The sequence below is a fragment of the Rattus norvegicus genome, chromosome X, assembly GCF_036323735.1.
Source record: "Rattus norvegicus strain BN/NHsdMcwi chromosome X, GRCr8, whole genome shotgun sequence".
NCBI lineage: Eukaryota > Metazoa > Chordata > Mammalia > Rodentia > Muridae > Rattus > Rattus norvegicus.
In genome coordinates this window covers 16,423,506-16,435,854 of record NC_086039.1, presented here as the reverse complement: position 1 = coordinate 16,435,854, position 12,349 = coordinate 16,423,506, and the positions used below count along the sequence as shown (strand labels likewise).

Sequence of the window (12,349 nt, the reverse complement as noted above, 5' to 3'; positions counted from 1 at the left end):
ATTGGGGAGTTGAGGCCATTGATATTGAGAGATATTAAGGAATAGTGATTATTGCTTCCCGTTATATTCATATTTGGATGTGAGGTTATGTTTGTGTGCTTTCATTCTCTTTGTTTTGTTGCCAAGACGATTAGTTTCTTGCTTCTTCTAGGGTATAGCTTGCCTCCTTATGTTGGGCTTTACCATTTATTATCCTTTGTAGTGCTGGATTTGTAGAAAGATATTGTGTAAATTTGGTTTTGTCATGGAATATCTTGGTTTCTCCATCAATGTTAATTGAGAGTTTTGCTGGATACAGTAACCTGGGCTGGCATTTGTGTTCTCTTAGGGTCTGTATAACATCAGTCCAGGATCTTCTGGCCTTCATAGTTTCTGGCGAGAAGTCTGGTGTGATTCTGATAGGTCTCCCTTTATATGTTACTTGACCTTTTTCCCTTACTGCTTTTAATATTCTTTCTTTATTTTGTGCGTTTAGTGTTTTGACAATTATGTGACGGGAGGTGTTTCTTTTCTGGTCCAATCTATTTGGAGTTCTGTAGGCTTCTTGTATGTCTATGGGTATCTCTTTTTTTAGGTTAGGGAAGTTTTCTTCTATAATTTTGTTGAAGATATTTACTGGTCCTTTGAGCTGGGAGTCTTCACTCTCTTCTATACCTATTATCCTTAGGTTTGATCTTCTCATTGAGTCCTGGATTTCCTGTATGTTTTGGACCAGTAGCTTTTTCCGCTTTACATTATCTTTGACAGTTGAGTCAATGATTTCTATGGAATCTTCTGCTCCTGAGATTCTCTCTTCCATCTCTTGTATTCTGTTGGTGAAGTTTGTATCTACAGCTCCTTGTCTCTTCTTTTGGTTTTCTATATCCAGGGTTGTTTCCATGTGTTCTTTCTTGATTGCTTCTATTTCCATTTTTAATTCCTTCAATTGTTTGATTGTGTTTTCCTGGAATTCTTTCAGGGATTTTTGCGATTCCTCTCTGTAGGCTTTTACTTGTTTATTAATGTTTTCCTGTGCTTCCCTAAGTGTGTTCATGTCTTTCTTGAAGTCCTCCAGCATCATGATCAAATATGATTTTGAAACTAGATCTTGCTTTTCTGGTGTGTTTGGATATTCCATGTTTGTTTTGGTGGGAGAATTGGGCTCCGATGATGGCATGTAGTCTTGGTTTCTGTTGCTTGGGTTCCTGCGCTTGCCTCTCGCCATCAGATTATCTCTAGTGTTACTTTGTTCTGCTATTTCTGACAGTGGCTAGACTGTCCTATAAGCCTGTGTGTCAGGAGTGCTGTAGACCTGTTTTCCTCTCTTTCAGCCAGTTATGGGGACAGAGTGTTCTGCTTTCGGGCGTGTAGTTTTTCCTCTCTACAGGTCTTCAGCTGTTCCTGTGGGCCTGTGTCTTGAGTTCACCAGGCAGCTTTCTCGCAGCAGAAAATTTGGTCTCACCTGTGGTCCCGAGGCTCAGGTTTGCTCGTGGGGTGCTGCCCAGGGGCTCTCTGCAGCGGCAGCAACCAGGAAGACCTGTGCCCCCCCTTCCGGGAGCTTCAGTGCACCAGGGTTCCAGATGGTCTTTGGCTTTTTCCTCTGGCGTCCGAGATGTGTGTGCAGGGAGCAGTCTCTTCTGGTGTCCCAGGCTTGTCTGCCTCTCTGAAGGTTTAGCTCTCCCGCCCACGGGATTTGGGTGCAGAGAACTGTTTATCCGGTCTGTTTCCTTCAGGGTCCGGCGGTTTCTCTGGCAGGGGTCCTGCCGCTCCTGGGCCCTCCCCCACGGGAGCCCAGAGGCCTTATACAGTTTCCTCTTGGGCCAGGGATGTGGGCAGGGGTGAGCAGTGTTGGTGGTCTCTTCTGCTCTGCAGCCTCAGGAGTGCCCACCTGACCAGGCGGTTGGGTCTCTCTCTCACCGGGTCTGGGAGCAGAGACCACATTTTCTTTATGAGGACATCTAAGGTTGTTTCTAGTTTATGGCTCTTATCAACAGAGCAAAAATGAACATGGTTGAGCAAATGTTTCTCTCATAAGATGAAGATTCTTTTGGATATATGACTAAGTAGTATAGTTAGATCTTAAGGTAGATCGATTCTCAACTTTCTGAGGCGCCATCACCATGATTTTCATAGTGGTTGTACAAATTTGCATTCCCATCAGCAATGGAGGAGTGTTCCTCTTTGCTCCATATCCTAACCATTCTGACAGGTATAAGTTAAAATCTCAAAGTGGTTTTGATTTGTATTTCCCTGATGACTAAGGATGTTGGACTGGAGGGGAAAGAATACTGTAGCTGGTGTTTTGTTTCAGTGATGGGAAAGAGACTGGGGGATTGGACTTGGAGGCGAGGAGGTAGGGGCAAGGGTCTTTAGAGAGCTAATTTGTTTCCCTAGCCTGCTAAGCTATTGTGTTCCCAGAGAACTTTGGTGTTCGAGGCTGGGAAAAATAGGATGAATTTGGAGAAGGAAGGTTGGGAGAGAAGGTCATTGTGACCCATTGAGGATGTGGTCAGAGAGAAAAGGAAGACCACAGCAGGTATCTTGTTGCAGGTTAGGGAATGAAGCTTGGAATTGTGTTTCTAATTTCATTTTCACATTGTTAGTTATCACTGTTCAAAGTACAAGAATTTGAGGGCAGTATTTTGTATTCTGAAGCATTGCTGAATCTCATTATATTACTTTTCTTGAAAAAATCCTTTAGGATGTTCTACATACAAGATTATGTCATCTGCAAATAAGCAATACTCATATGCACTTCTTTTCTATATGTATGCCTTTTTATCTTTTGTTCTAAATATATTTGCTTAGCATATGTTTATAATATTTTTTTAAATTTACTTTTCTTGCTTACTTTACTGGGGTAGAACTTCTAGTACAATGTCAAAGAAAGAGTAAGAACAAATATCCTTGTAGTTTTCCTGATCTTCAGAGGAAAGCTATGATGTTTTTACAAGATGCTATTTATGAATAACTTGTGTATGACATTTATCAGGGTAATAAAATTGGCTTACATTCTCAATTCATTGACTGTTTTCCTCAGAGCCTGTTGTTTTGTTCTTTTATTTATTTGTGATCTTACTGGTAGATAAAAGCCATAATATATTGTTTGCAGAATTTGCACTAAGGAGAAAGAAAAATTTTCATTTATAAAGAACAATTGAAAATGTCTATTTCTTTTCCTTTCATAGCATGACTACTATCCCTACAGGAAAGGTAAGTACAAACCTTGTGCTTAAAGCTCTCATTTAGGCATCTTTGAAACAATCACAATTAAAAAGAAACTGCAAAAACTTACAAAGAAAAAACTTATTAGTTAAGCATAATCCTAATTGAAATGTAGGATTTGGATGTCTTGTTCAATAGCCACAGATAAATAATAATAATTTACAAAAGGATATATTTTATGTTTGAATTTTATCTACATGTATGTGTTTGTGCCTGATTGCTATATGTATACCACATGTGTGCATGTTCCTGAGACAGTGGGAAATGGGAGGGTTGATTCTCTGCACTGCAAATGAAGCTGTAAATGGTTGTAAGCCAACTGATGTAGTAGATCTTGTGAACTGAACTCTGATCCTCTGAGAAAGCAACAAGGGCCCCATTAAGAACCCACTAAGCCACAACTCCAACCTCCAAAACATCTTTGTTTTGGTGTTGTTAGAAAAATACTTACCTTGAATTGGGATAATGAAGAATAAGAAGCTAAAAACAAAAGTATTCAAATCAAAGGATTTTAATTGGCAATATGAATAAAGACCAATGTAGAGAAAAGAATAAATGAAACACGTTACCATTCTATTTTTGAATCTTAGGGTTTGGTAAACTCTACAATAGTAACTCACTCAAGTGAGCGAAAGATTGACTGAGTAATTTTCATTTCTTCTTACATGTCAGATCTTTTAAAAAAGATATCATTTAACTATTTTCTTAATTCTTCCCTTAAAAACATCTTTCCATTGTGGGCTCTTGGGATCACCTGTCTTCTCCTTCCTTATTTTCCTCTTTTTTTCTGCCTAGGTATCTGTAGTCATGAGTTTTCAACTTGGCTAGGTCATCAGACTTGGATATCTGTTCAGACACATCTGGATGCTGCTTTCAACATATCTAGTTTATATGACTTTCAAATTTAAATCAGTACCTGGAAAAAGAAGATTCCCTCTCAAGAAGATTGAATTCTGTTTCTAGATTGCCTTAGGGCTTCAATAGCAGCATCACCTCTACTTGGGGCCCCATTCTTCTGCTCTATCCACATCCTTTGGACTTGCCAGGTTCTAGAATCATAAAAATCAATTTTAAAAAACAAATCTATTTTTTATCAGTTGTAATGTAATGATAGACTTCTAAGAAATTATTATGAGGCAACTTAGAAGTATAGTGGACATCAGAGTCCATTTACACAAACAAAGATGGCTATGATATCCCTAGGTGATGTAATCTTATGGACCACCATCAACTGTGTGTTTCTTTGTCAGGTGACATATGATTTTGGGTAGGAGATTGGCCTGATGCTGCTTGTGCCTCCAAGAGCATCTTATTTGAAGATGCTTTTTAGTATCCATGCAAGTCATATCAATCAAAGAAAGATATATTGTATAATAATCTTGTGTAATATCAACTTACTTTGACCTGTATATTAATATATATATATATATATATATATATTAGCCTATTAGAGACTTTCACATTATCCCTTGCTTATAAGCAGGATAGATTATTTCTCTAAATGAGAATGACTGTGAAGGAGAGGCAACACATGACTGGAACAGATTATCTTGTAGAAAGCAGGTTGATGCCATCAGGCATTGATTACAACTTTTTATTGGCTTACCAGGTAGGACAGAGTTGAGAAAGAGCTGAGGCAACAATGGCTTGGAACACATCTTGAGTGTGACCTCTTAACAAATACATTTCTACCTCTGGTAAATCCTAAAGCCCCTTTAGTGCTATTCAGATGAACTTGGGATCACTTGACCAGTTTATCTGTTCCTCTGTCCAATACACATTGTTTAAATCTCCTTTCTCTGTTTTTAGTGTTGTGTGTCTCTTTAACTGGCATATTGTGACAGTTGGCTTACTCTAGCCTGCTGGGGCTGTTAGAACTAAGGCTATAGCCCTAAAACTCCAGTTACTGTAATCAGCTCTCAAAATAGATGTCTTGCATCATTGTTTTATGCTGTCCTCGGTCTTAGCTTACATTTCTTGAATCACAAAATTCTTCCACCTACTTTATTTGAAGTTATTTTATGTTTACTACAGTTTCTTAAACACTTTTTGAGGCAGGGTCTCATGTAGTCAAGGATGGCTTTTGATCCCAAACTCACTGTGGATTTGAGCATGACACTGAACTTCTTATAATCTTGTCACTTGTTCTGAAGTGCTGGAATTATAGGCATGTGCTGCTATAACCAGTGTATGCAGTGCTTGGTCTCATACAAGGCTTGGTACATACCCCCACCCCTAAATAATATTTAATTCAATTTTATCTTTATGCTGGCTAGTTTTTAATATTTAATTAATTAATTCACTTTACATTCTGATCATAACCTCATTCTTCTCCTCCTAGTTCCACCCTTACAAATCCTTCCCCTATTACTCCCTCCCCTTGTCCTCAGAGAAGGGGAGACCCCTTGAGTACTAGCCCACCCTAGGACATCAAGTCATAGCAGGACTAAGTGCATCGTCTCCTACTGAAGCTCAACAAGGCAATATAACTAGTAGAAGGGGATCCAATGGCAGGCAACAGAGTCAGAGACAGCCTCTGCTCCAATTGTTAGGGGACCCACATGAAGACCAAGGTACATGTCTGCTACAAATGTGTAAGGGCCCTAGGTTCAGCCCCTGCATGTTATTTGATTGGTGGTTCAGCCTCTGTGAGCCTCTGTTGGCCCAGTTAGTTGACTCTGTGGGTCTTGTTTTAATGTCCTTGCCCCCATTGGTTCACTCAACCCTATCCCTCACTCTTCCACAAGACTCCCTGAGTTCCACCTGAGTTTGACAGTGGATCTCTGTTTCTGTTTCCATCTATTGCTAGTTGAAACCTCTCAGGAGACAGTTGTGCTAGGTTTCTGTCTGCAAGGATAGCAGACTATCATCATTAGTGTCAGGGGTTGACTCTCTCTCATGGGACAAGTCTCAAGTTGGATCAGTCACTGGTGGGCTGGTCCCTCAATTTCTGTTCCATTTTTATCCCTGTGCATCTCTTAAGCATGACAAAATTGGGTTGAATGTTTTGCGGGTTGGTTGAGATCCCCCTCCCTCCACTGGAAGTCTAGCCTGGATACAGGAGGTGACCCCTTCAGACTCCATATCCCCTACTACTAGGAGTCTCAGTTAGGATCAGCCCCATAGACTCCTGTAGCTTCCCCCATCCCAGTTCTCTGGCTAGTCCCCCATCAATGTAATCCACCATATAAACAAAGAAAAATCCATAAGTGCTGGCTAGTTTTCTGTCAACTTGACATAAGCTAGAGTTGTTTCAGAAAGGGAAACCACAATTGAGAAAATGCCCCTATTAGAGTGGCCTATGGACAAGTTTGTGGGACATGTTCTTGATTGATGATTGATGTGGAAGAACCAAATCATTGAGGGCAGTGTCACTCTTATATAGGTGGTCTTGAGGATAAGGCCAGCCTAAAGTTTGGATCAGCACAGTGATCTCTTTGGTCACTGCTCATTCTTGGCACTAAAGCATGTACCATTCTGTAAATGGTTATGATCTATGATTCTTGGCATTAAACCATGTACCATTCTGTAAATGGTTATGATCTATCTGACCCACCAGCTATACTCTGTGTATCTCACCTAAGCACTCTCACTGGGGATCAAACCAGAGAAGCAATGGGAGTAGAGTTTGAGACCTTAATGACACTAGAATGATTTAAATGTGTGTTATTAGTCACCAAATACTTTGTTTTCAGATATCTTCTTTGATGGTCTGTTTTGTTTTAAGACAGGGTTTTACTCTATAGTGTAAGCTGGGCTGAACTCAACAAGCAGCCAAGGCAGGCCTTAAACTTACAGCAATGCAAGTGTCTTAGTCTTCCCTTGAGCCTCCATGCCCAGCGAAGACAACGTTTTATGATTTCTGACTTAATTCCATTGAGGTCAAAGGACATGTATTGCAAAATTAGCACCTGCTTAAATTTATGCTTAAAAATCACTCAAAAATCAAGTTCCACAATAGGGTTGTCCACATTTGAAAAATATCTGATTCTAAAACCATGTGTTATATCAGAATCACTACTACAATATAGTGTATTCTATACATGACAGATAAACTACATCCGTGAAATTTTAACAATATGACTGCCTAAACAAGACATAAACTATGACATTAGTTGATATGTCAGTTTGACATGGCAAAGTCTCAGAAGGCTACACACCTTGATGAATGACTGGAATAATAATGACAATAACAATAAATGACTGGAAGTGAGAGATGGGGAGGTGAGAGATGAGTTTTTATGAGGTATGACCTTTAGAATAATTAGTTATTCAATCTCAAGTGGTCAACCCTAAACACATAAACATATGAGCAGCACGAATGGGACTTTGCAAGTTGTATTTATAAATGTGAGTCTCTGTCTCTGTCTCTGTGTCTCTCTGTTTAACTCTCTGTCTCTGTCTATTCTCTCTCTCTGTGTATGTGTGTGTGTGTGTGTGTGTGTGTGTGAGAGAGAGAGAGAGAGAGAGAGAGAGAGAGAGAGAGAGAGAGAGAGACTTTGGGCAATAATAACAATGGAACGATAAGAAGTCATGAATTTGAGAAGGTAAAGTTGGGGGGTCATGGGAGAAGTTGAAAGTGTGAGGGTTAGAGGAGATATGGTGTAATACCCAACTCACACATAAAATTCTCAAAAGTAACACATGTTTCTAAACATTCCCTACATATATCTCTGTTGAGGGTGACCAATTCTGTCACTTTCTATTTAGTATTCTTTTCTCCCTGATAAACACATAACAGTCTAATGGTTGCTTGAACAAAGGAGACAAGTGATAAGTGCCATGTAAATTGTGCCAGAAAAAAATTATTTGTATTTACAAGAGAATTTTAAAAGGACACTGGAGACATGGTTATTCCCATAAAACACACCCACTACAAACACACACACACACACACACACATACACACAGACACACACACACACAGACACACACACACACACACACACACACACAGAAAGTTGAATATTTAGAGAAGCAGAGAATGTTGAGAGAGTTTTAAAAAATACAAGTAGAGTATGCTGTTAGATTGATAAAATGAGAGAATGAAAATACCTCAGTAGAAAGCTGAGCATACTTAAAGAAATTATCAGGACAGTGTCAATGAAATAAAAGAAATTCCAAGATTTGTGAATTGGCCATGAGATTGATTTGTGTCTGTAATTCCCCAAACTCAATCATTTGCCCTCCTCAAGTTTGCAGTAACTTTTTCCATTCCCATATGCATTCACATCCCAACCTAGCTTCCCATCGCCATGTAATGGTTTCTCATCCCTATGTGGGGTGGGTAATAAATTGCTGTGGTCTGAGGCCCGTTACCTACCCGAAGCCACAGTGTAATGATTGGGAATCGGAAGAAAAACCAGAGTATAGCACAGTTTTATGCAGCTGGAGAACTGCTCCACCAAAGGGACACAGAGTAGCCTTCTCCCACCCGGAGAATACTCTGGGCCTAACCTACAGAATAATTACATTCATGAGGTAGCCAAAGATAGTTTTGATTCACAAATGCACCTCCCTCTGGGGGACAACCATGTAATGCAAGAAATCCAGAAGGTTCCTGAATCCTGACAACACTTTTGCAAAGTTCAAATGTCCAAAGAAGTCAGGTAGAGCAACGTCAGCCAGGCAGTGCAAGGAATCACAGATGGCACAACAAGCAGCCCCTGACCCCTGGACCCAACGTGTGCCTCCTCACTGAAGGCTGTCATTGTATGCCCACTGAAGTCACAGAGGAGCGCTGTCACTCAAGAAAATATTAGCTATTAAATACAACTTCCGGAATCATGAAAAGCAGCATAGTAATAAAAATCACATTTAAGTAATATTCTGATTTAAGGAAATTGGGTGTTTGTCATTCCTTGGTAACTTTTGAAAATACTATGTAAGTTACGTTATCAATGTAGAGTCCTGGAGGTGGCTATAGAACTCCGAATTCCCATTTTAAGGCCTGACTCGTAACGGACCTGGCTTTCCGTTCTAAACTCTGTGGTTCTGTTCCAAGTTCAGCCAGGAGCTCGAGCCTAGTGCGTTGGTCCGTTGCCCACCATGGGTTTTGTGCGAGGGCCTCGGCGTCACCAACGCCAACGCTGCCCACCCCACTTCCAGAGATACAGAGCAGCCAATGCCTTGGTGTTTATGCCACCACCTATTTTCTCTCCACCATCTGATGTACGACAGAACTTCCACACTGACTGCGAGGCCGCTATCAACAGACATGTCCGGCTGCAGCTCTCCACCTCCTACGTCTACCTATCCATGTGCTTCTACTTTGATCGTGAAGATGTGGCCCTGGAGAACTTCTCACGCTACTTCCTAAACAAGTCCCACGAGTGTACTCGCAATGCTGAGATATTTCTGGCCCTGAAAAACCAGCGCGGAGGTCGCGTCTCTCTCCGCACCATCTACAAGCCAGACTGTGACAACTGGATAGGCGGCCTCCCAGCCATGGAGCGTGCCTTCCAGCTGGAGCTGCACCTCAACCAAAGCCTTGTGGCCATGTACCAGCTCGCGGCCAGAAAAAGAGACGGCCATCTGTGTAGCTTCCTGCAGACACACTTTCTGCGCAAGCAAGTTGCAGTCCTCAAGGAGATGAGCAGCTTCCTGATCAGCATGCGCCAGATGGGATCTCCAGAAGTCGGCATGGCTGAGTATCTCTTTGGAAAACTTAGCCTGGGTGACAACCCCAAAGAGAAGTGAGCTGGAGCTTTGCTCCTGACCTGAAGTCTTCTTTAGGGTACCAGGCTGGACCCTCATCTTGTCCTTCCAGCTCTATGACCTTCCCCTTTGACCATTTAACCATTTGACCATTTGACCTTTGACCATTATTTCAAATAAAGTTAGTTTGGCACCAAAGAAAAGTGTTGATGTTATTTTTGTTTACTTATGATTACTTCAAATAATAAAGTATTTATTTCATTTTAGTTGAACAATGAGGTAGAACGGGGTATTATAGGATGGTATTGGGTGTGATAGGGTGGGATTAGGTTGGATGGGGGTATAGTGGGATGTGATGATGTCGGATGGAGTTGTATAGGGTTGTAATGGGTGGGATCTGGTGAGATGGGTTGTGATGGTGTGGGATGGGGTGGGTCGTGTGGGGTGTGGTGGGAGGATATGGGATGGGGTGTGATGGTGAGGTATGGGGTGTGGTGAGCTGTGTGCTGAAGCCCTGATATATGTGCACAGTAACTGTGTAAGCACACGGTGCATGTGTGTTCAAAGTAGACAAAATGAGATGGGGCAGGGGTTAAATAAGTAGTGGAGGTGGCGGAAAGGGAGGTGTGCACGTGGGAAAACTGGGAGCAGTTGAAGGAGGGGAGGCGCGGGTCCAGATGGATTGTATAATTAAAGAGTAAATAAAAGAGGGGGAAGGATATTCGACTTCAGGTATTAATCAGTGACAGCCTTAACCTGGCATAAATATTTCTCACTTTTTCTCTACCACTACTCAGAACTGAACACAGGAGTCCTCCACATCAACTGAAGCTTTTAACCCAGTAGAAGATACAAGTTTCATTGCTTCTTGAGGATAGATAGATAGATAAATAGATAGATACATACATACATACATACGTACATACGTACATACGAACGTACTTACATACATTCAAACATACATACATACATACATACATACATACATGCATACAGAAAGAAAGAAAGAAAGAATCAGAACACCCCAGGCACAGAGAGAATGAATTGAGTGAGATTTACCCTGCATTTTCATAACAATGTCATCAGTGGGCACACACATATTCCCTTCATGATGCTTCTATTTCTGTCATTTTCCAATTGGAATATTTCTTTCCTTTATGTGACCTGATACCAGTAAATCTGTGTCCTCCATCTAAGAGTGAAATTACCTGGGGTCTCCATATATATCCATACTTGTGGTAACATATCGTCCCTGAGTGACCCAGGCAGCTTTGAATAACACAGTCATATAGAAACATGGGGGAATGTTGAATATAGGTAAGCAGTCACAAGTCCCTTAGGACAGAATTGAGAGACTCGATTTATGAGGGAAGTTCGTGGCTTCACCTATATGGTTAGCAGCTGGGGACTGCTGCGATGGCCATTTTCAGGCTAAAGATCTAAGGAAAATAGGAGCTGCTCAGCCCCAGAATCTGGGAGTTAAAGGACCAGATAATCTAAAGAAGCAACCATGACCCAATGTGAAAGATTTGACATTTCTCCTGTTATGAATTGGAATTTAAAAGCTGAGACACCTGAAGATAAATGTCCACAGGCTGCAGACGCAGCAGCAGCAGCAGCAGCAGCAGCAGCAGCAGCAGCAGCAGCAGCAGCAGAAGCAGCAGCAGAAGCAACAGGAAGAAATAAAAAAGTTTAATGTTCCTGTTCTGGGTCATTTTCTGTGAACTTGACACAAACTAGGTTCATCCAGGAATATGGAATGACCTCAGTTGAGGAAACAGTTTCCTCAGCTCGGCCTGTAAGAAAGTTTGTGGTGCATTTTCCTGTTTAATGCTGGGTGTGACCCAGCCAACAGTGCCACCCACAGGCAGATGAGTAAGTTTGTATATGAAAAAAATCTGGCTGAACAAATATGGGGCAGGTCAAGCCAGTAAGCAACATCCCTCCATGACCGCTGCCTGATTTCTCTTTGTGACAGACTAGAACCTGGCAGTTGTAAGAAGAAATTACCTATCCCCAACAACTTACATTTGCTTGTAGTGTTACAAAGTAAACAGATCCCCTCTCAAAAGCTTTGGTCCACACTCCTGTGGATTTCCACTCATGTTGTTCCTCTTTTTCCACCCAGAGTCCCAGGCTACTGGGGGTTTTTCCTGCAGTTCCGAGCAGCCAGCCAGAGGCTGTTGGCCCTAATGCAGACCCACATTAGAAACCACTGTACCTATGCACCCAGATGTTTTTACATATCTCTTCATACATCATTGTTAAGGATCAAGGGTAAGGATAGCATCCAGGAGATTGTGGGGCAGGCTTTTAATCCCAGTCTCCAGTGGGCAGAGGCAAGGGAATCTCTCTGACTTTAAGGCTAACCTGGTCTATAGGAGAGAGTTTCCGGACAGCCAGGGCTACACAGTGAGAGCCTGTGTGGAAGAGGGTCCACCCCAATATATCCAGACTGGATTGGAAAGTAGTGCGGGTTGAGCTGCAG

The 12,349-nt window shown here is 41.6% G+C and overlaps 1 protein-coding gene across 1 annotated transcript; it reads left to right on the top strand.

The window, feature by feature from the left end:
- The first annotated feature begins 9,198 nt into the window (after window positions 1–9,198).
- On the top strand, window positions 9,199–10,064 carry LOC120099305 (ferritin heavy chain-like). The gene has a single exon (XM_039100453.2). The coding sequence runs from the start codon at window positions 9,253–9,255 to the stop codon at window positions 9,901–9,903; it is 651 nt and encodes a 216-aa protein (XP_038956381.1). The 5' UTR covers window positions 9,199–9,252; the 3' UTR covers window positions 9,904–10,064.
- Window positions 10,065–12,349: the final 2,285 nt, after the last annotated feature.